This window comes from Calliopsis andreniformis, unplaced genomic scaffold (genome assembly GCF_051401765.1).
Source record: "Calliopsis andreniformis isolate RMS-2024a unplaced genomic scaffold, iyCalAndr_principal scaffold0022, whole genome shotgun sequence".
Lineage (NCBI taxonomy): Eukaryota > Metazoa > Arthropoda > Insecta > Hymenoptera > Andrenidae > Calliopsis > Calliopsis andreniformis.
The window spans coordinates 6,666,397-6,691,129 of NW_027480432.1; the positions used below are offsets into that span (position 1 = coordinate 6,666,397).

Sequence of the window (24,733 nt, forward strand, 5' to 3'; positions counted from 1 at the left end):
GCCTGGCGCGTGTATTGTCTAAGACGACGCTCGTCGTCGCTAGGGTCAATGTCTCGTGCAAGATCAAACCGTTGAACGTTTATCTGAGGCCTCTCTTAATTGCGTTACTCGCGGCGTCCAGCTTTATCCGAGCGGACAGTTATTGCACTGGGTGTGGAACGACGCTTTTCTCTTATCAGGAGAAACGAGCGTGGCGGGGAACGTGGATGGGTGAAGACAGATAGCTTTTCCTAATTGTTGCGTTTCTGCGAGACAGATCAAGGCCTTGTGAGCTTTATGTGACGAGGGGAATGCTTGATCTTGGAATGAATTCGATTTTAAGGTTTAGAATAATTTATATTTCAGAGTGAAGTAGTTTTTCTCAGATTTGTCAATATTTTTTAATTAAGTAAATTCATCTCTCTGAAAAATTGAGGAAATTCAGCTGAAAATATTCTACTCATAAATTTATATGATAATAATAATAATAAGTCTGCAGGATAAATTTACTCTTTTAGCTACCCAAAATATTAAAACTGGTAATGCATATATTTTTGTTATCTCAGATTTTCTATATTATTTTTGGTTAAGCCTGTAGCCTTGTGTAGCACCACCATTTTCTCGTCGACATTTAACTCGTGACCTTCACATTCCACGAACCCCTGCCTCAATTAACTCACCCCCATGAAATTAGGGTGCGTGACGTTACATAAATTTCTGTTATCACAAGCTGCTCTATTATTTTCCTAGACCTCAATCGACACTACTGGTGCCTTAATTCTTAGTCTTCACCCCTCAAATTTATTATTTCAGCCTTGCCACTGGAATTATCAAAACACTACTCAATTATACTCCTAAGTATTCTGATAAACACTAGAATAGACACTGCTCTGCAAAAATGAGATTACTAAATTTTCTTACTACAGAGTTTAGTAGCAACAACTCGAGGGTGCTAGTGTCCTAATTTACATCGAATTAATTTTCTTATTTTTTCATGAAATGAATAACTGTTTAGATTAAGTGTCGAGTCTCAGGTTTGCTTGTGCGTGATGATGGAGTGACTCTTTAAGAGAACAAAGAGTGCATGGATTCTGGATCACTTTTTGAATGCCTGCAGTAGAATATAATTCATAAACGTGTTGCACCACTATTTTTATATATTAAATTCTTTCAACTTTAAAACACCAGACCTGATTATTTCCCCTGTATATAATTTTACTGAGAATTCCTAAAGCAATTCCACGCTTCTGAGCCAGTGGTGCACGTTCAAAATTCTCCACTCAGAGTGTCGAAAATTAAAATGACGTTCAGAGTGACTAATATTACATTATAACGTAGATAAGCGTGAAACAATCTCATTTCTGCTCGCTGACGATAATCCCATCGGAAAGGGAGGCTTAAAAACCGCACAACAGCCTGTACCGAAGTGACAAATCCGTAACACGACACGCCGATACGATGCAAATTGAAAGGAGACTCTGATCAAAGTACGCGGAAACGTTCCGCGTGAAGGGAGCTTAATCAGCTGCGAATTGCGTGGGTGTGGCTAACGCAGAAGGTCGTGGAACCAAGGCTGAAAAGCTACGTTACTGCAAAAATTCTCTTCATTACCGATAACGCGAAATTTACGCGTTACAATTACATCCTGCGCTCAGTTACACGCGAGTTGATTGCTCATTGCACTGATTATTTTATATTACTCTCGTTATTATGTGCAATTATCGGGCTTCTACCTTCGTTTATCAAATTTATGGACTTCCTGTACAAACATTAATAATTTCAAAGGATACTTTTGTACATGTTATGTCCACTCGAAATGATAAATCTCTGAAAAGCACGATTTTTGCATTTTCTACTTTGCTTCTCGAATTTCTGTTCCCACCAATTTTGCTCCACGTTTTCGATTTATTTTAACATTCAATTTGATGTATATTTGTACTGGTTTCGGATTTTAAATTCATGAATTAATCTGTAACGCGTATCGTTGGTGAAAAAACGGTATGGAAAATCTGTTGCAAATTTTTTGCGTCGAGTAAACGAAAACCAATGTGAGGGAAGTGTCGTCAGCGAGGATTCGATAAATATTTTAATACCTAGTAATTTATTTTGTATTATCGCTTTTAGAAACTCAGGAAAATAACGCGTGACGTTATTTCGAAATTTATCGACGAAATGAATGCTCTTTTCTGGAACTTACCAGTCTGCCCATAGGCGAAAATGCAAGCGTTGTAGCCCTGGAACGCATTGTCCAAAATATCGCGACCCAGGGCATCGAACACCACGTCTTGACTCGCGAAATTTTCTGTGCTCGGGTCCAGGGAGTAGAAACAGTGGTCGAACGCGAACGTCTTTGGTTTGCTCCTGGAACAAAAGGAAAATCGAACGTCAGAAAAAGAGAGAAAAACGTAGAACCTTCTCTTTGTACTCGTGTCTGACTCAGTACGGTGTATAGTTACTTGTGCTTCAGATATCGAGTTTCGTTATTCTAAATTGGTGAAGGAGAAAATGAGATATATTTTCGAAACTAGGTTCAAATTCTACTGAATATATTGCTTCCTAGTAGAAATAATAAATTTGTTAGTGTTTTTAGAAATTTGTTTTAAAGAAATACTGAGTTTGAAGTACAGTCAGCCCTCCTATAACGCGATTAATTTGTACCTCGTTATAAGAAACTTAAAATTAGTGTAAATCAGAATAATTCATACTGTGTTATATAGAAAAGAAGGTATTTCCCATTAATTTTAATTGCAAAAGTGTACATATTACAGAGACATCGCGTTTTAAGACTTCCACCTGTCGCAATTTTTGCTTAGCCTTATGAAAGTATCGCGTTATAGAAGAGTTTACTGTATAGCTAATAGTTTCAATCATTAATGAGTCTCAAATTGCCATGGTAGTTTTATATGATTAAATTTTTATATGAATAAATTCTTATATGATTCCCAATAACATTATTTTACACAATTATGAATGTTATTAATAAAGAATTATAGCTACAACTACTGTAAGGTGGATACTACAGAACACATAAATATAAATATGAATGGAAAATAATTTTTCTTTAAGTTATAATTACTGCCACTATGACAGAGTTTTTAAGTAGTGAATTTAGCATAGCAGTCATCGTGCTAAACGAGTAAGAATCAGATTACATTTAAGTGACACAAGGATCAATCGTGAGAAAACACGTGAGAAAATGCTTGTTAGATGCTGGAAGATTTAAGGTAACAATTGCAGTCGGTAACAATTGTTGGGAAATTTAAATGCATTCAGTGGTGTCACTGTTTTCTCGAGCTTCTTATCTATCGTATTACAAATTCACCTGTCTCCGATAATAAAACAATCCCAGAGGCTCTCACGCGAGATAATAACATTATTTCGATATTAATAAATGCTTCAGCAGGATTTTAATCAATTTATACGCTACTGGGATTTCGATATTGAGAAATGTACCAGTGTCAGTGGAGAGTTGATTTGCAACCCTTTCGCCATTGAAAGCATTCTCGGATATTAAATTCACGTGCCAGCCTCTGGAGAGGAAATCCTGTGATACGATTAAAAAATTAATCGTACTCGTATTATCTAATACGATTTAAATGACTGTGAACAGTGAAGTTAAATCGATTAATAGGTACTTAATGGGAAATTTCTCTCCTGAAAAATAACAACAAAGGACTTAAGTTACTCTAGCTCTGGGATACAGAATATATCTCCCTGCACTCGTAGACCAAGTGTCACCAAAACCTGAAGATGCTCCTAAAGCGATGTCCCTTGTCAGTTCTGATAACAGAGTTCAAGAAATTCGACAGGGCAAGAAGTTCGTACAACAGAGGCTCAAGAGGAGCTCCTAAAACTTCGTGCAACGAAGACTAAACGAGGTCCCACTGTGCCACCTTTGCCCAACAAACATGAGTCTCCTCAACATTACCAAGAAAAATAGATGAAAGGAAGGTCAGCAGGGCTTTATTTCCACAATTTACGCTGAAAATTATCGCTGAAGATGACTGCAGAGGAAATACGCGACTCGTTCGCTGGAAATGAAAGTGATTTCCTCTTGTCCTGGATATCATCGGGCGCCACGACCCTGTCACCAGCGTCAAAAGACTCGAAGTCGCTGGGAACGACCCAGTCGAGTTATACGCATCGGCTTGCTATTGATTTCCCGTCGCATTTTCTCTCCGAGTAATCAGTTTCCATCGGTTTTTCCGGCTCGCGGAAAAACTGGAGCGTTTAGCTCGCGGCAACGGCCGAACAGCAACTCATTACGCCTTCATAATTTCGCCAGAAGACTGATTCGACGGGCCTCGACAAAGAAATCCCAGCAGCCATTCGCGGAGAAGTTTGCAATGGTGATTGCTAAGTTTCTGAGGTTTTGTTTGGTACTTGGACTCGACTTCCTCTGGGTTTTCTATGAAATCTTCAAGCTCTGGAATTTATATGCTTGATAATTTCACTTATGTTTTTAGAAGAGAAATTATTCTATTTTTAGGGTGAAATGTTTCTCTGGAGAATCATATGTTAAAGAAGCTTTATTGTATAGGTGAAGAATATGAATTCAGTATATGTTGATAATAAAAGTTTGTTAACACACGATTTTGTAGAGGAATATGTATATATTGTATATTATGTGGTAAAATTTGTAACTAAATTCTTCTTTAATACAATTTGGTATCTATATGAAAATTTCAAAGCTTGAAAAATTCATTATTGGAGTATCTAAATATTAGAAATATGTAACTTGTAGATTTGAAAGTTGATAACTGCAATAGTAAAATAAATCTAGGAAACAGAGTACTCGAATGTCTCCAAAATTTAAAATCACTCATTCCGACGAAAATAATTTTTCAGTCCATCAAACACAACTATATCTGTATTTAAAAATCCCATCAGACATTTCTCCAATCATCACTCAACGCAAAAAAGTATCCACTAAAAAAAATTCGTAAAAATTCAAAGCCACCAACCCGCTGAAGTAAAATATCTCTTCGTAAATCGACCTTCGTACACCTTTTCCCAAATTGAACTTCAAATACTAGTCCCTCCCTCGCTGACGTCACCAGGCCAACCTACGCGCGTTATATTCAATCCCTCGGCCCGAATTTCAATAAGAATCCCCAGAAGCTTCTCTCCTCGTAGAAGGCGATCGGTTAAACGCGTTAAAAGCGATCCCTCAGGGCGGAACTTCGCAAGATTCCCTCTCTAGCCGAGGCAAGTAGGCAGTCGTAAGTGCGGGGGAATGTTGCTTGGAGAAGTGATTCTCGCCAGAAAACGAGGGGGACGTGCCACGTTGCAAGGAGATCGATACGCTCGAAAACTTCGTGAAACTGGCCACGGGACAACGATCCCTCCAGCCTTCCGTTTTCTGGCGATAAAACTTTTTCGATCGAAGTCGAACACGCGCCAAGGATCGTCTCGTCCAATTCGATGGATTTATTGACTTCCTTGACTGCTGGCCGCTGTGCAGAGCTCCACTGGCGTTCCAAAAGGGGGATGGTGATTTACATAATTGCAGGGAGTCGCGATGGGCGATTAGACGATAGGAAAGTTTTGGGAAAAATAAGGTAATAGCTTCGAGCCTTTGGAGCGACTATGGGGGTGGTTTTGGGGATTCAGGGGTGGCATACTTTTGGGGAGAGCAACGTGTGGAAGGGTGGGAAGAGAGCATGATTTAGGGAGATTTCTTTTGTATCTTTTAGGGCGCGAGAAATATTCTTTTGTGGAGAATCTTTTGAAATTTTAGAGAGTATTGTGTTATAGGTGTTTAGGGGTGTGAGGAAGTCTCACTTTGGGTAGAGAGAATGTGTGAATAATTGGAGCAGAAGAGAATAATACGAATTAAAAATTCTGCAATAAAACATAATTCATGAAAGGACAATATGAATACTTGAAACAAAAGTTTCCATAAATGGTGTCTTTTTTCGTTTTATCAAGGAAATTTTAATTCCTGAAGAATAGAAAATTCTTAAACCTACAGTCAGGGGCAAACCTGTCACCTGTCTATTTTATATAAAAGTATTGTAATTTACTTCATTTTCCAAATCAAGCTTTTATCTTCTATTTTTCATCACAGTTTACATTCCCATCAACAAATTTTGCTTGTACCTAGCTACTTATATAAAACATGAAACTGCACTGAAATTATGTAAATGAAATTATCTTTGCAAGACCACGTACAGTACCCACACAATTAACTATCTACATTTTCAATTAAATCTCAACAAATTATACTAAAACCACAATGCATTTTTTATTTCGTAATTTCGCTGTAATATCCATCATAATTGCAGTAGACCGAACAAAGTTTACTGTATGCAAGAGGGCAGAGACTCGTAAAAAGGATACAGAAGACACCACTTTGATTTATGAAGCGTAAGTAAATACAGAACGTAAATCGTGCATCAACGATTCATTTAGCTGACGTGATGTAACAAAAATTCAGCTCGTCAAGAGTGCCTTTTCACAGCTAGACTCTCATTCAATTTTCCATATTCTTTTAGCCTTCCATTTATGTAAGCGTGCGACACTAAAAACAAGAACGTTTTGTCTAATGATGCTTTTCAGATGAAAATCCAGCACTATGTATTTGTGTAGAAAAGAATTCTTGACTCAGTTTAGAATATTCATAGAATATTCAACAGTGCCTTAAAGTTAACAAATATTGAAGTGCAAATCTACTAAAATACAATCACAAAAGAACTACGACATTTGCCTCATCATAAGCATGCAATTCGACACAACTTCCTAACAAACTTATAGCACAACAGTAACCAAATTTCTACGATCGATTTGTCCACTGCCTCGTGTTCTACTTCCCTTAGAACGAGGTCCCAATAAAATAAAACCACAGTCCCAGAAAATAACTAACTTACACAAAATTTGTTACACAAAAATTTACCTCAAAAGAACACTGTGCTGTTCAAAATATTAGACATAATCCCAATAATCCTTTAACATTAGAAAATCATCAGCTCAGTAATTTTTCAACACTGTAAAATATTTTTCAAACGAAAGCCTCGTCGTTGTTCCAAAGAAAAATACCTGGCCTGAGGTTCCAAGAAGTTCGATTCCCCGCTGGCTTTGATAGGGGTCGTTCAACCCCTCGAAACGATAACGATGGGTGAAAAAACGGTCGACAGGGGGTGGGATGCACGGAGGACCACGGAAACACTTGGCACACGCAAATTGGGCCGACCTCGCTGTTCCACCGAGAAAGATCCGTTTCCGCGTTTCTAGCACGCTGCAGATCCGCGGACTTGTGTGCAAGGGCTGTGCAAAAGGCGACGTAGGCCGCTCGATAGTCCCTGTTTTAATCGAGACCGAGCCCCTCGGACGCCGCGAGAAAAGCCTCTGGCTGACCATCGCGTGACGGAACCCCTTCGGTCAACTATCTACTGGGTGTGCTTTAAATAATGCCAGGACCAAGGAATATGCCCTTATGAGGTCAAACAGGGTTGAGTAGAAGTTCAGGGTAAGGATTTAAGGGATGGTTGAGTTTAGGATGTGGGTGTGACTTTTTCTTTCATTTGCAAGCTCAGAATTTCGTTCTTGAATATATATGACTGAGATATTGAGAGGAAGAATTGGCTAACTTAGATGAGCTAAGAGAAATCGAGAAAGTAAATAGTCTAAAATACAGGGTTTCTTTGTAGTAAAATAATGATACTAAATACGAATTTCTAATTGAATCGAAATGTGGCTTAGGTCCTCTTTTGCACTCAGGATCTCAGTTTTTGTAGTTGTTAGCATGTAGCATTGTGAACAGGAAGATTTCCAAATTTCAGTCAGAGTAAATACCTAATTTTCTAGTAAATAATATTTCTCATAGGAAATTTCAATTTATTTGGTCAAAAGTTGGTTATTCTTTTCGAACTATAATATCAAACTATAGTACTTACAGAGGTTCGAAAGTTCGAATCTATGTCATTTAAAAGTCCCAGTAGCAATTGCTAAGGTTCGTTTCGAATTACTTTCTTAAAGTTTGAAAAATATCCCAAGGAACTAAGTTTAACAAACTTGAAAGTAAAGTAAAATAGAGGAAGAGGTTTATTAAAGCGAAGGTACTGGGTGGTTCACCCTGTGTGTATTCGTGACCTTGCTGAAACGAACCCCATTCTTTATTAACACCCTGTGCACATGGAAACACATCCTCCTCGGTGCAATATAGGCGAGCTTCGATGGCCTTCGACACGCGAGGCTCTGCGGTGGTCAGAGCGTCAGTAGTAAAGGTGTACAGGTGGTCAGACGGTGTAACTGGGTTATAATAGGTCTGCATAATTGCTTGTATTCGGGGCGACGTCTGACGACTGTGATACGGAAATTGTGTGATTCACCCTTCTGGCTATCAGCCGAGGGTGCATGGAACTAAATTTGATTTCCAGAAATAGTCTCACTGCGATAATTCTATGCTTCCTGTTGGACGATTTTATACTTCTGAAGCAGCGCTATCTGAACATTAATGAAACGCGGGATAAGTAGTTAATATGGGAGAGGAGTCGAAATGGGATTAGCGAGTTCCCGTCATAGCCCTTTATCCGAAAGGCACAATTGACCTTTAGTAATCCATGGATTGAACTCTCGTAAAACCCTTGCTTTAAGGTCTGCGCCAAACGACGAAAGGTCGGGTAATATTGCTGTTAGATTTTATCAGAAGTTGCATGGTGCTTAAAATGTATATTTAATAGAGTGTATTACTGTTTCGATACTAATGCGTCATAAGGTTATAAGAACACAGAAAAATTGTTTTCAACTGAGTAATAAAAGTTTACCCTTCATTTCATAATGTAATTACAATCTTGTACATCTTTGCAGATAATTAACTCGAGAATAATCGATTGCAGATATCACTGCATTGAACTTGTTACCAGTACAGACATATAAAGAGATAGATGGAATCCAAGAACCATCGATTCTCTTTGCAACTTAAAACAACTTAAAAGCTTGAATCTTAAACTAGTAGGTGACTGATATAGATGTCAGCCTAGTTCTATAAATGCCTTTAGCTTGGATGTGAAAGTAGAAAATTACCAAGTAAACATTAAGAAAAGTTTGGGAAAATGTGGACTCTAATGCGTATTGTAACGACAAGAATCTTGATACATATTTATTAATTTTTAAATAAAACCAAAAAGAATTAAATAAAAAACAATATCGCTATGGTTCCCTTAGACCCAGACCATGCACTAGAGAGTTAAAAATAAAAAATGTTAATGAAATCCATTGGTCGATAGGATGTTTTACCTTGTAGACCTAAATATTAAAAAAAAAAAAAAATAGAGAAATAAGTTTAAAATATGAGCAAGTCTTACCAGTGCTCCAAGATGACCAATGGTCAAGATGGACAATGGTCAAGCTGACCAATGGTCAAGCTGACCGATGGTCAAGCTGACCGATGGTCAAGCTGACCGATGGTCAAGCTGCCCACTGATCAGGGGAGTCCAGTCAGCCAAGGGTCCCATGTGGTCAGAGGTCCAGGAGTCCCTCCAGTTGATCCCTAGAAGGACCTCTTCCCGCTGGAGGACCCGTGGCGAGTGAGACACTCGTGCTCCTGCAGGGGTACTTATACTCTCTAAGGAAAGATAGGGAACCAATCAGAGAAGTTCTTCAAGCGATACGAATTTCGAGATTGATCGAGCGAAGAATAATTTGTAAAAAATTGAAACTTCTCATAAAATAATCATCTTAGCAACAATTCCTGTTATACATATTGTTACTAACAATTGTACACACTGCTTTATGAAAATTATTAACATTTATAATTGTTGAATTACGAAATATAACGAAATTAATTATTATGAGCTATAAAGAAAAGAATTGCAAGGTTCTGAAATTCTTTTCTATTGCGTTATTGAATAAGTATAAATGTTAATAATTTTCATAGATCACTGTGTATAATTGTTAATAATAATATGTATAGCAGAAATTGTTGCTACAATGATTGTCTTAACAGAAATGTCAATTTTTCGTAAAGTATTCTTCGTTTGATCAATCTCGAAATTCGTATCAGTTGAAGAATTTCTCTGATTGGTCCCTCATCTTCTGCTACGGAGTATAAATACCCCTGCAGGAGCACGAGTGTCTCACTCGCCACGGGTCCTCCAGAGGGAAGAGGTCTTCCTAGGGGTCAACTGGAGGGACTCCTGGACCTCTGACCACATGGGACCCTTGGCTGACTGGACTCCCCTGACCAGTGGTCAGCTTGACCAATGGGCAGCTTCACCAGTGGTCATCCGATTGACCAATGGGTAGTTTGACCAGTGGCCAGCTTGACCAGTGGCCAGCTTGACCAGTGGCCAGCTTGACCAGTGGCCAGCTTGACCATTGGTCATCCTGGTCAACTGGTAAGTCTTGCTCAATTTTTTTTTTCTTTATTTTATATCATTTATTTAAAGGTTTGTAACAAGGTAAAACGTCGCATCCACTCATGGGTTTCATGAGTTTTCATGAGAATTCCTTTCTTATTCTAATAACATCTCAATACGAGGTTTGTATCGTTCTGTCGTTCTTTGGGATACTCCCCTGACTCCTATACCTCCTTTCAATCCCATCACACATTTATGAAACCTGGCTTTCATCCATGTCATTCACATATTAGTTTAAAGTGTATTATTTAAAATTGCTGTAATTTGGGGATCGACAGAACCTGGATTCCATCTATTTCTCTCCAGCTCTCCACTCGTCCACATCCACCACATGGTGAGACCTGGACAATCGGTAGTGTCCCAGTTAATTGGCTGCGAACGCATACAAGACTGTAATTGCAAGGTTAATTCCAGACGAAATATAATTAAAAGCAGCATACTTCACTAAAGTATTTCCACTACCTCATGCTTCCCTATTTCCAGATTAGCTCGTCACATTCTCAAAAACTAATTCAATATAATTCCTACTAAGTCCTCAACCTCTTCAACCCTAACCCACAAGGAAATGTTTACCACATTTCTTCTTAGCTAAACCCAGAAGTTCTCAAGATCCTACAGCTTGCCACCACGTTCTGCGCGTAGATACTAAAAATCGTGGGACGAATTATTCTCGACTAGGCCCAGTTTCCACCTAGCGGGATGCAAAGCAGGGAGAAAGGGTGGCGCGCGTCGGCTGCAGGCGGCGGATGTACAAGGCGTACAGTGAATCGGGGCTTTAACGAAGGTAAACTTAATTAAGGTAGTTGTCGCTGGCGCAGCAGAGGCTGCGTAGGTCGAGGATCCGCTCGGCCCAATAAATCGGGGGATTTCGCTTGAATAATATGCCTAACCCTCGAGCGCCGGAACTCTCAGCGGCATCGTGCAAACCATTCCACGTCCAACTGGCCGCTGGAAAGATGCATGGTTTTCATTTGGCCCATTTGTGTCTGTACGAGCTGCCTGCAATCTATCCTCGCCGAAGAATTATTAATTCCCCTGTTCGGGGAGTCTAATTAAGGCTAAACTGAATATAGCGCAGCCCTTTATAATTAAAGGATTGGCCTGAGGATTTTAATTAAAAATTAAAAGCGAGTGTCAGGGTCATCTGCGACTGTTCTTATCGCCGTGTAACGTGTGTAACTTTTCTACGGTGATAATGACTGTTTTTACTTTAAATTTCTTTCGAATCTAGTTAATCTAGTATAGGGTTTAGAATTTACCTTCAAGCTGATTTTATAATTCTGGACCTCAGAGTCAGACTAAGCCAAGACCATTTTTTTGAAGTTGAGTTTTCGAGTGATGCTTTGCTTTGCATCACACTGTTCTTAAATTCAGGTATTCATAAATCAGTAGTACCACTGCTTGGGTCGTCATGTAACATGTATAAGTTTCTTACAGTGACGATGACTGTTTTTAATTTCAGATTTTTCGCGCTGTTTTTAAATTTAGGTATTCATAAATCAGTAGGTACTCCAATTTTCCTGGTGTTTCTTGGTCCTTCAAGATGTTTGAAGATTGTGCTCGATTTATATTTCTAGATTTCTACTGTTTTTCCTATTTTTGGTTTTCCATTTTTCCTGAATACTTAATCAGTAATTTTATATTATATACAAGGTGTCTCATTTCAAGTTTCCCATGAAATCTCGACAGTCTATTAAATCTCAGAGGCACGTCCACCTAGGAAAGATTTGCGACTGTCATAAGATGTCCTCTGCGTCCCTCCCCCTTTCCCCGAAATAGAGCAAGTTTTATTTCACACATATTTTTAAAGAAGCTACAGTGTGGGAGATAATTGCGTGTGAAACTTCAAATGGTAGTCCATATTACGAACATCGTGATATTTCTCACATACTTTCTAACAAAAGAACTCTATATAGACCATCGCCATTTTTCGATACAACAAATGTTCTCCAGTCTCCAAATAACAGGTTCTCGCCCCAAAGCAGAGTATCGTGATCACGCGTAAATACACCAACCTTATCGACGTTCCAAGCGAGAGCCAGAAGAATGAGGACATTATAAGAACAAGATGCCAGGGAGTTTCACCGCGCAATGATGAATGCTCATTCCCAGAGACGTAAATGAAAACTTGGGAAATTCTGAAACTCAGCTTTTCTTACACGCTTTGCAACGATCCTCCTATACGATCGACTTCCACGATGGGATCGTCCCTGAAAAACGTTTCCATCGACCATCCACCGCTGTACACAACCTCCACGCTTCATCCTTTATTCATAAGCGGTTGAAACATTAAAAACTACCGTACGGGACTATTGCTCTGCTTGATCGTATCGCATCAAACCGATTGCTCTGTGCACGAGAAAAATCGACGCGTCGACAGCTGTAATTTATTTTTCTATTTTCACGAAATTGCTCCTGGTGTCCTCGTTCTGGATTGACTTTCGTGAGATATTGTCTGGCTGGACATTGAAAATCGTTTTGCAATAGACTGTGAGCATTGTAAACCACTATCCAACATGTTGTGAAACATTCTGTATAATATAAAAAAAATATTGCGTAGAAACTACAAAAAAGTTAAAGACAGTTTATTATATTTGCAGGGTGAAACAAATCTTTAATAAAATTCCATTTCTCTAATTTTAGGAATCATTTAAAAAAGAGTTTGCACAAACGTTCGCAATCTAAATAGCTGTAATTCAAAGGAGCATGTTTCTCTAGTTAATTTTTGTATTCGTAATTCGCGGGATTGTTGTAACTAGAGAAGTCGTCTAAAATAAGAGAATTGTAATTTATTTTCTCATTCATAGCGGTTAGAAAAGTCATTGCGCGAAACCCTGCAGCGCGGGTCAACTTTCGGAACCTGGAAAATCGGTCACGAGCCGCTTAAAACGATCGCCCTCCCATTCGCTTTTTTTTTCGGCTCGCGAGCCTCGGGTGACGGTTATTTGATAGTCCTGAGCTGAACTTTCGCCTGGAAAACTCGGGAATTAATTCTTCGCGCGAAATAAAACGGGCGAAATGATTTCAAGCGCTGCTTGTTAGAGCGAAAAATTGGGAATTGCGAAAGGAATCTGTTAAAATAACTTCTCGTTAATTCTATAATTTTCTTTATAAATACTTTTAGTTTCTAGGTTATTGAATTTCTCAATTTATGCTCTTTGCTGAATTTCTCAAAAGTGTCGTTTGATTCTTAGTCTCAATCTTCGAATTTCTTTTTTATTTCGTCACATCAGGCAAAAATAAAGGTAATTAAAAAAATACAGTATTGTCTCGATATAAGTTGACCACTTGTAATCAGTTCTTGAGCTCAAATTTGCCTTCCTGAAGTCGAGGTAAATTGAAGGAACAATTCCAAGAGAATTTGAGTATCCATCGAACTTATATCGAGACAACACTGTATAAAGGACTTGTAATCGTTGAAAAATGAATCAGGTACAGATTTTGAGAAAGAGTTATCTTCTTAGAGTTGTCCCATAAACAGACATATTTTATTTGTATCAATATCAATATTTACAGTTAGAATTTGAATTAACATTTGAATATTTCAAATGCATTCGATGTGTAAGTGGTGTGGAACAAACCAAACAGATCAATCATGATTTATTTTTTATAGTTTATTCCCTTATGTTTTTCGTAAATTAGACACTAATTAAATTGGAACATCTCCAGAGAACTTGAGTGCATGGACCTCGTATCGAGACAACACTATTAAAAAAAACTGAGTGGAAAAATACCCCCACCTATATTCTCTTTCCCCTAAAACTGGATTCCCTCAGAACAGAATAATAGCTTCATTTCCATGGTCTGTTGCTGTTTAACTAAAATCTAATGACTTCCACTCTAAAGGAACTTATTACCGCGTTCTCCAGCCTGTGAAGTGTTGCCTTTTTTCGACGTGATTCATGGTGTGCCATATTACTGCTCACGTCCAAAGAAAGGGAAACGAAGGGATAACAAAAAAGAGAGCACGTTTCCTCTATGCATGATCTTCATACAGGATTCAAAGCGTGTCGCGCATGGGATGCACCGACGTAAAGTGCACGAGCAATTAACGCAGCCAACGTGTTCACGTTCTCGCGTTCTTGCCGAACAAACAGCGCAATTATATTCCCTGCACAGCAGTCGACCGTAAAACAATGCAGCTGAGTCCTGTGCACCGTTTACGTCATTTACATCTTGCATTGCTGTATTGTGTGCATGGGTAATTACAATCATGGAGATATAATAATCGGAGAGTGTCTCCATACAGTTCACTTATTAGAAATTATTGGTTTTATGGGATGGACGTTTGACAGGTTTTGTAGGAACTGTATTGATTTAAAATATATTGAATTTACAAAAAAAAAAAGATTTAATTGTTTTTTACTTTGGTGAGTCGCGAGCCATTTGCTGCTTTTAAGCAATTAGTATATATGTTAAATGTTCCAAAAATTCTTGCAAGGTTGCTCACCAGATGTGTTTTAAAAAGAATGCTTATCTGGAGGTCAGTATCAGTAAATTATTTTTCTCACAGCTTTAATTTAGTCATTTACAGTGTTCTTTAATTCCACCTTTCAATTATTTTGGATGAAGAAATGACACAATGGCAGTACTAATTCTACCACAGTACAGGTATTATAATATGTTCACCATTTTAATTGAAACTTAAACAGAGGAATAAAACAGTTATATTCAGTACTCAAGGCCCTCAGTCTCCCTCATTCAACCCCTTCCATCCCCCAAATCCACCCACAACCTGTTACTCTGTCCACCAACAATCACCCAGCAGCGTAATTAACTATCGATCTCTCATTTGCAGCTCACAATGGCCCTAGCTCATCGAACCAGTGGCCCACGATGACTCGGAGGACCAGCACGCATCACGGTTGACCTTTCAACCCGTCCCAGAGGGTCAGCTGGGATTTTTAATTATTCCAGTGGGCCTGGACATCTCGACTGGAGAGGAACAAAGAGTGTAACAGGTAGGTGGCTCACGATAATACCCGCATTCAGCGTCTGTTTTAATCGATCCAGCTCGCCTAAGCACGCGTATCGATGAGGGGGAGGGTGTGTTTAGACAGCGCGTTGCCAATGACGTTGACAATGGATCCAGTGTCCAGAGGGACGATCTGAATGCAGACAAAAACGGTGGACCCGCAGTATCGTTTCGATTGCCAGGCGCCTGACAGTTGAACCGCTTCGAATGAATTTACTCGGGGCATTTAATAACGTCGTTAATCGCTGCCATTGTTCTCGGGGGCTCGTGAAATTGAAAAGGGGATAAATGGACTTTTGCTGGAATATAATCATATTTCTGCCGCTGTCGGCAGAGCTCAGCGCTGGGGCGGCGAAGATATTGGGAAATGAGAAGCGCGATTGTTGTTGATACGGTTTCGGGGATTGCAGCTTTTTGCGTGTGAATCCTATCTGAGAGACGGGATAACCAAAGCCCTTTTTTCTCAAAATTCAGTTTTATACGAAACAACGTACTCTACTGCTCTCTTTTTATTTAATAGAGTAGTGGAAAGATTCATTTTATGAGAACAAAAGGGGATTTAGTAATATAAGCTAAGTTAAAATTTTAAAAGACTATGTTAAGGCATGGGTGATTGTATTCATTTTCTTTTTTCTTACTTTCCTGAAAAATAAGAAAAAATACTTGGGTCAACCTGGCCTAACTTGGCTGTCAGACATAGAATTAATGTATAATTGGTAACAGGATAAGTCTTTCTTAAAAACACGTGATTTAGCTAGAGTTTAGGTAGCTTAAATAGGCCAAAGTACCTAAACTCTAGCAGCTAGGTTTGCTGGAAGGATATCGATAGTGAGATTAACGTCATAGCTAATATATTGTGGTCATATTACTTGTACTAAATCAAGCTAAGTTAAAATTTTAAAAGGCTATGTTAAGGCATGGGTTATTGTATTCATTTTCTTTTTTCTTACTTTCCTGAAAAATAAGAAAAAATGCTTGGGCCAACCTGACCTAACTTGGCTGTCAGACATAGAATTAATGTACAGAATTGGTAACAGGATAAGTCTTTCTTAAAAACACGTGATTTAGCTAGAGCTTAGGTAGCTTAAATAGGCCAAAGTACCTAAACTCTAGCAGCTAGGTTTGCTGGAAGGATATAGATAGTGAGATTAACGTCATAGCTAATATATTGTGGTCATATTACTTGTACTAAATCAAATTTTAATAAAAGTTAGCTAACAGATTAGTCAAATGTATTAAAGATTAATTGCGATTTAGATCCATTCTTGGGATATAAAAAATGGATAAAAGAATTTCAAAAGAAACCTTGAGAGTTCTGGAGCTTTGACAGCAGTTTTCTAAAGAAAAGTGATAGTGTAGTTTCTATTGGTAAATCAAACAGGATGCTATGAAAGAACAGTGTGGGTCGTGTCGACAGGGTTCAGTGAAAAATTGTGAGGCGTTCGATATGGTGGTCATGTGTGTCCATGCTATTGTTCAGTGACTAATTTAATATTCATGCTATCCATTTAGAAGGTTACATCATTATGTCCATAATGGTGACTATAAAAGGCATTTCAGATTTTCTTGGCTTCTCGTAATTAATATACTTTGAGAATATAAAACCCTCTTCGTTTAGTAAATTGTCCTTTAGAAGGTTCATCAACTTCATTAGTAGACTCACTCACAATTTTATTAACAGAACATTCAAAAATAATAGTGAAACCACTTAATCTGTTTTTAAACTCTGCACAGGCTTCGACTATTCCTCTCCACGCATTTTTTAATTCCCTTCATCAATTTATCACAATCAGCTCCCACTGAAACCTCAGTCACAACCACGAATCCACACGACAGTCAAGTGTCCTCTCTCGATTCACAAGCATTCTCCAAGTCCTAACCCAGAAGTTCCATCGATCAAAGCAGAGTATCCACGGACAGCTTCAAAAGCTGCTCCCCTACACAAACAGTTTCCTCAAAACGAATCTCTTCGGGAATTAATTGTCGGCTATCGCTTCTCTTCCCAGCGAAACGAATCGAGGAAACTCGAAAGATTCACAGCTAACGTCTCCGTGTCATTTATTACATTTTTAACTTAAAATACAGAGATGAAATCCTACGTGAAGGATAGAATCGTTTAAGGTTGCTTTCTGTGCCGCGACGGGATAAAAAAATTCTCCTCGAAGAAGCCACGTTGCTCGCGACGCAAATTCATTAAATTCTATGAAGGGCTGTGGGTGGAATACCGAGTTAGAACGCGTGCTCAAAGAGCCCTGGTGTAATTTAAACGCGGCATTATAATCGCACGATACTTCGCCTGACAGGAAATTTCATTACGCCCAACTTTCCGCGGGCTTTTATATTTCCGATTTTTCGCTGTGCTCTCTATGGAATAATCCTTGAGCAACTGCTGGTGGATAAGGTATATGGGATGTCGAAATTGAGTTCATTTTCTAGCTATGAGTGTGGAGTATTTCAGATAGAAAGATATTTCAGGAAACCCTGAATCGAAGAAGGTAAAAGATTTTTGAGAACAGGTTTGAATATCGATGGAATTTGATGAATAATACGAAGAGCTAAGATATTTTTGTAGACTAATTTCTATACAGGGTGATTCTAGTAACTGGACTGAGCTGTGACTCTGTTCTATGAGAATTTAGAAAAGTTACATAAATTTCTTCATACACCCGAAATAATGAACTATTTAAAAAAAAACGAAAGACGCTATGAATATTTTTCAAAGCAAAAATAAAAATTGTGTTTTTACAAGCACTATGGTTCCACCTTACCATTTAAGTATGAAGACTCAAATTAATATAATCTCTGTAATTGTACTGCATATTTACTATTGCAGTATACATATTTATAGCATCGTCAATCTTCTCTACCACTTCCTTCGTAAAATTCATCACTTTAATGAACCCAGATGTTCTAATCCAACTAACGAGGTATGGTCCAACCTTCCCAGAACAAATTACCACCCGAGTATCCTCCACTTCAAAGCTCCACGATTTTCCAAAAACTCTCGATAGCAAAAATCGAAATCGAGATGCAACTGGCGACAGGACCAAGTAAAATAGTCCCAGCTATCGGAGGCAAGAACAGCTTCGATTCTGAAGCAGATAGCTGATAATAGAAGCGAGTACATATTAGTCTGTAGCGAGGGATTGGCACAGGGCCAGAGCCCCTTGACGATGAAGAAGAGATCAGACACTTGACACACAGAACTCGCCGCGACTGTGGAAAAGGAACACCTTGTGCCTTGGATGCCTTCAAACGGCCTTCTTTGAGGAGGGAATTAAGGAGAAGAGGGAGAGTGAGAAGAGGCAAAAGGCGAGAGGCGAAAGATCTTCGACGATTGCGATACCTTCTCGCGCGCTATTTATTTTGGCGTGACCCCTGCGCCACTGTACCAATGCAAACGAGCTATTGTGTTGATTTCTCGAAGCTACTCGCATCTACCTTTTTCTCCCTTCCATTTCTGGACTTAGTTGATTCAATATCGATTAGAGTTTGAGGGCGTTGGTAGATTCTGAAGACAGGTAGAGTGTTTTTTTTTTTTTTTTGTTATTTTCATGTGAAAAAATAGAGTCTGAGTAAATACCTATATCGTGATGCCTACTTTGCTTTTGATATTTTATGTATTCTTATATATAGCGTTCTCCTTTGATACTGCATAAATTTTCACAACAAAATACCTGATAAATTCAGCTTCTTTATATTTCTCACTTGAACCACATTCACAGTTATCGTCCTATCAACAGACCTTTACAAGCAATACAAAATTATCATCATTAATAATCATATAATCCACAGTTCCTAACAAAAGCATCAAGTTGTCCCAATTCTCTGTCCATCCTCCCAAAGACGTCACTCGAAGTTACGCGAGGCGTCTAATTTCCAGTGACAACAAGAAGCTCGCGTCGTTTTCGCGGGAATCAGCGGGAATCGTCCTCCAGTGTCGCTTTCATACGTCCAAGCGAGCCGCGAAACGTATTGGAGCGCATGTGACAGTCGTTAACTCTGGAAATCCTGTGGACGCTTGGCGGGGATTCAAATGCGTTGCTGGATCAGCGATACTGCTGGCCCAGGCATCGAACCGCCGCCAGAAATCCACGACCCTGCGGAAGCGGATTCCGCGCAGCACGCTTCGCTTGGGAACCGAACGCGACTCGTCACGCGAAAGTAATCTCGTCTGCATCGCTGGGTTTGTCCTGAATCTTCCTAGTGATTTTCTGGGCAAGCCTTGTCTTGATGAACTTGGTTAATCTCAGTATATTGCGATTTTATTTTGTGAATTTTTGTGATATGGGTACACATAGTCATTTCGCAATTTTAGTGAAATTTCTGTAAGTACCTAATTAAATTTGTATTCAGAATGAAAGCTTTTTAGTGTTTCATATTTCGACAGGGTTTGGTAGCAGAAGTGTAATGTAGTCTATGTTGCATTCTGAGAAAAAGAAAGAGAGGAAAGGAAACTATATTTGTATTTTCTTTCAATGGAAGTTCAGAGAGCACTGGAGGATAATAATTTGTTACTTATGCATCAACCTAACACAAATAGGTCCAACAATCTCCAACCAACCTCCTCATTCAATTACATTTCGCTTTATCTCGAACTCGTCAACCCAGCACAAATAAGTCCAACAATCTTCAGCCAGCCTCTCATCGAATTACATTCCACTTTATCTCCTCCTCGTCGCTCTTATCATCGACGCAGAAAAGTGCAAGGCGACAGTTGCCCGTTCCCATTCGGAGCGAATGAAATCGGAAACAATTCGTCCGAAAAATGTTCACAGGCCTCCGCCTTCCTGCCCCCGATCGCCGGGAAGCTGGAATTCAATAAAATCGCGCGCTTGGAAAGGTCAGAGGTCAGGTGCAGTTAAGGCTGCGCCGTGGTGGAAATGGATTTATGGGGTTGCAGGCCGCGCAACCTCCCGAGGCCTCGATCCCCCGTGAGGGCGTCCATGATCTATGCATCGAGCCTTGCGTGGGACGAGGAGCTTTCACGGTTGACGCCTCTGACGGTCGTCTTACGGTAAATTGAATTCGACATCGTGTGAAAGATGACCCGTCGAGGCTGCATGCATTCTGGGACGCCTCGGAAGGGGTTATTAAGGTGGTCTTGATCGAGGACACTGGGCAGGGTTTTGAGGGAAAAGGAAGCTAGGAATGGTGGAGTTTGAGTTTGAGTTCAGTGGGGAGTAGACTGATCGTGAGGTTATTTGTGAGTTACTATTTTCATAAATATTTAGAGTTATCAGGGTCATTTTGACGTGTAGTAGAATTTCTATTGCTAACTGGTTTTGGGGAGGAATTTTACTCATAATATTATTTTATTTGTGACAGACCTTGTATAACGTCTAGTAATTAAATATTAATATTTACAGTTACATTTGTCTCTGAAATGATTGAGTTTTTGATAGAAGATGAATATTTGAAATGCACTCGATGTAAGTGGTGTGGAACAAGGCAATGACAGTGGGAGAAAACCAACAGAGCAATCGTGGTTCAGTGTTTATGAGACTCCTATGTCCTTCGTAAATTAGATACTAATTGAATTGGAACATCTCCAGAAATATAGGTGGTTCTTAAAAATGATTAGTCGTCTCCCCAGGGAATAGGTTGGACTAGATGGAACATGGTGGAGATAATAAACTGTATTCGAGAGATGCAACAGTATCTGAGATCGACTCTTCCGGTGATCGTAAGGGAATTATTAAAATAGTTCACATTTTGTTTTAAAGTAGCATAGGTAAATCTATCTACAGCTGTGAAGAGATGTAAAAGTGGTGAAAAATTTAGAAGAGCTAGGAAAAGTTAAGAAAAACTAGGGAAAACAGGAAAAATTAGAAAAGAATAGAAGAACTCTATAAAAATAGCTTGGAGGCATTACTTGTTTTCCCATCTCAAATAGTTCTAGTGTCGAATTCATCTTTCTAGCGTTAAATTCTGTATCCTCCTTCACAAAAAAAGATACTAAAAGAAGAAATTCACTGTTACACAAACCCAACCTAAACACCCTAATCTAAACTTCACCCTCCCTTTCCAAATCAAACCCACCATCCCACTATCCTAGTATCCCCAACCTCCACCCTCTAAAACCTAAAAAAACTCGACCTTCCTCTGCTCCCTTTTCACCTCTCACGCAAAAAAGCAGATCTCCAAAGGGTCCCAGGGTTGTCCACCAATTGCAGCGACAAAGCACCCCACCCTATAATCTTCTCCTATTCTAACACTGTGTCTGGCCATCAGGACACCAGAATAAATACCTCTCCAGGTTCTCTCGACCCGTTTCTCCGCGGATTCGATCGGAATCCGATGCGTGCATGCAAAGAGGGTGTTCTCTCTGGGAGCGAGACTCTGATGGATGCAAAAGTAAACAGCTGCTATGTCCAGTTGCTACTTCCGTGTCTACATGGAGGCAGATATAGAGACAAGAGCGTTGCTTCAGGGGAAACGTCTTCGTTCTTCTATACAACTGTGCCGCCTTTCTTTTCGGGGGTGGCGCAGTGAACTCCGTTTAAAGCACGCCTTTGGCATTGTTCTCTGGTGAACTCTGCTGCCACTTCTGAATGGGAGAATAGACGGTGGGCGACGTTTATCGGGACTGACAGCCTGAATGCTGAATGTTTCTTTTCGTTTGGAGGAAGACAGGTTCTTCTTCTTGAGCTGGGATGATTTATACATTATTCTTTGAGAGTTTTTTAAAAGTGTTTCTTCTTTCTTTTTAAATAGATTTTGAAGGACATTTTTGCAGATTTTCGAGAATATTTTTGTAGACTTTTAAGGATTTTGTGTAGATTGTTAAGGATTTCTTTGTAAATTGTGAATATATTTACGCATTTATAGGAAATTGAAAGTAATTCTTCAAGTTCAAAGATAGTTTAAGATGTGAAATTTTTGGATTTAGGATTCATAAAATCTTGGAATCTTTTTCTAATTGTCATATAAAAATAGAGTACACAATTGTTCCATTTTGAAAGCAATACAACAATCTATAATGAAGTAGCCACCACAAGTGCACAGAGAAAGCTAAAGAAATAAAATAAATACTCTAAACAGTAAAAAGTACTTTTACAAGTTTGTTAAAAAATAGTCGAGAGAAGTTTTATCGATTTATAAATTAACACTCTCAGGGAAACTGTAAATTTATCCAGAAAAATTTCAATCGTCTAAATCCTCACGAGAAGAGGGTAAGTCAGAAAAGGAAATTTACCCTCCATCCCCTTGAAACGCTGTTCCGTGAAATACCTTCTGATCAAAATTTATGAGATTAACTTCCTTATCTCGACACAGACTTGCCACAATGTGTTAGTGTACATTCTCATGGTAATAGAGTTTTCACGCAATGCTGTTTCGCCCCGCATAATTTCTCCCCGACGTAAATATTTCACAGTCCTGTAAATAAATTCGTAGAAAGTCAGTAGAAGCCATTTCCACCGAAAGAAATACGTCCGACGATAATGGTCGAGTTTCTGCTGTTTTTTAAAATTATCTGAGAACCTTGTGACAGAGAATACTTTTACAGAAATTTACTGCAGACTCTACAAAAAATAATTTCAATATAGATTAATGTTATTTTTACTTAATTCTTATAATATTAATTTCTTTAATTCTCTGAAAAAATTAAGTACTACAATTCATGGCGTTTACAATTTTTTAAATTTTTACTAGCACTACTTTCGTAAATCCTGTTATAATGGTTTCGTTTGAAATTATTTATCGCGAGTTTAGTCGAAAATTGAATAAATTCCAGTATCTTTCACGCACTGATAACGCCCTGTTGAAATTAAGATTTCCCTCCATTATTCTGCAAATGGGACGTCAACTTTTTTCAGGAAAAAGGATATAATTATGCTTTAAGCTTCGTCTCGCTCGATAAAAGTGAATGACAAAAGGAGCAGAGAAGGAAGAGAATTATATTCGCTGGAAATGGGTTAAGCAAGCAAACGCTGACTAAAGACAAAAGCGCTGGCTTCTGTTAGAAATATTCAGCAAGCCTGGCGAATATTCGGCAATGTCAAATTTTCAGCCCGTGCAAGCACGATTTTTTGAACGACTTCTTATTAGAAAGTGTCCTAAAGTCAGCGACACTTCACATCTGAATTGCTCGTGAAATTACTGCCAAAATTTTATTTTTCAGATTTTTTATTGAGCAAGATTTAGCAAAGGGAAAAACAATTTTAAAGAAATGGTAAGAATGAATCGAAATATTTGTATTTTTCCAATGAGATGAGGTTCATCATTAAAGACACTCCTACCAGAAGATAACTTAATTTTCTTAATGAACGCGATATGTTAATATCTGTCGTTGCCTTTTTCTATCAGTTATTTCCGTTCAAACAACGCCCCATAGGGACCATATCTTTCGTTATTATTACTTAAATATTGCAAGACTGTTTTTTACCATTAAGATGTTCTTGAACAAGTCATTACGTGTAAAGGTCTTATCTCGAGAATAACGTCCAATTATAATTAACACGCCTTTCTCTCTGTCATCGTGACAGTGAATTAAAACTCACGCGTAATTTAAGATGAATGATTGTATCAACGTGTTTGGTAATGCTAGAGTGTAACATAAGAACACAAAGCTATAATTATCTTTTTAAGGTTCTGTGGCTTGCAAATAACTTGAATTTCTAATATTTGCTGAGTTTTCAGACTCTGCAATTTGAAAACTCAGAATTTAAAAAATTTTTTAAATTATTCAAGAGTCCATGATTATATGGTGAATCAGTTCCATATTTCTCACAAGGGTTTCTTATAATCCAGATGAGTGGTCCTCAAAATTTGGACGACGTCTTAGACTTTTTTAGGGAATTAAATTTAAAATTTTAAATCTCTTAAATTTCTTAAATTTCTTAAAAAATCTCTTAGATTTCTTAAAAAATCTTTTAAATTTCTTATTTAAAATTTTTAGGAAATTACTGACTGCTTCCATTCGTTGTTCCAATGCTGTTGAATACTATTGAAACATTTTTGTAGATCATACGAGAGAACTCAATATGGATAGTATTTTACATTTTCAAGAACCACAATATTTTCAAACAATTTCCTATGATTACGTCTATCGAAAATTTGTTACCAGAAGTACACTTAACATTTAAAACAAAAAATCCTCCCCAATCTTCGAGCTCCACGAAAACCATGAAAAGGAGGTAAATGGAGCAGAGGGAATAAATCGAACCGATAATTGCGACCACTCAGCTCGCGAGATATATCGAATTGGACGAAGGAAGGGGAAGGGCATATAATAACACCGATTTCGTCTCCTATTTCCTGTCTCGCGTGCTTTCTCCCGAGGTCTCCTGACTCGAACGGGTCATCCCATATCCATTTCCATTCACCCCGAATGGAAATCCTTTAATATCGCGAGATTGAGGACGGAGCTTAAGCACCGACCAGGCAAAATAACCGTGAACTACGAACTCTTCGGTTC

At 38.6% G+C, this 24,733-nt stretch overlaps 1 protein-coding gene across 7 annotated transcripts in view; it reads right to left on the bottom strand.

The window, feature by feature from the left end:
• Window positions 1-24,733, bottom strand: part of LOC143186627 (kinesin-like protein KIF13A) — a 129,233-nt gene that overhangs the window by 23,584 nt on the left and 80,916 nt on the right. For all 7 annotated transcript variants that reach the window (XM_076390321.1, XM_076390316.1, XM_076390320.1 and 4 more), the window contains exon 3: window positions 2,177-2,340. In XM_076390321.1, the coding sequence (XP_076246436.1) occupies window positions 2,177-2,340 (164 nt within the window). The remainder of the gene's footprint in view (window positions 1-2,176; window positions 2,341-24,733) is intronic.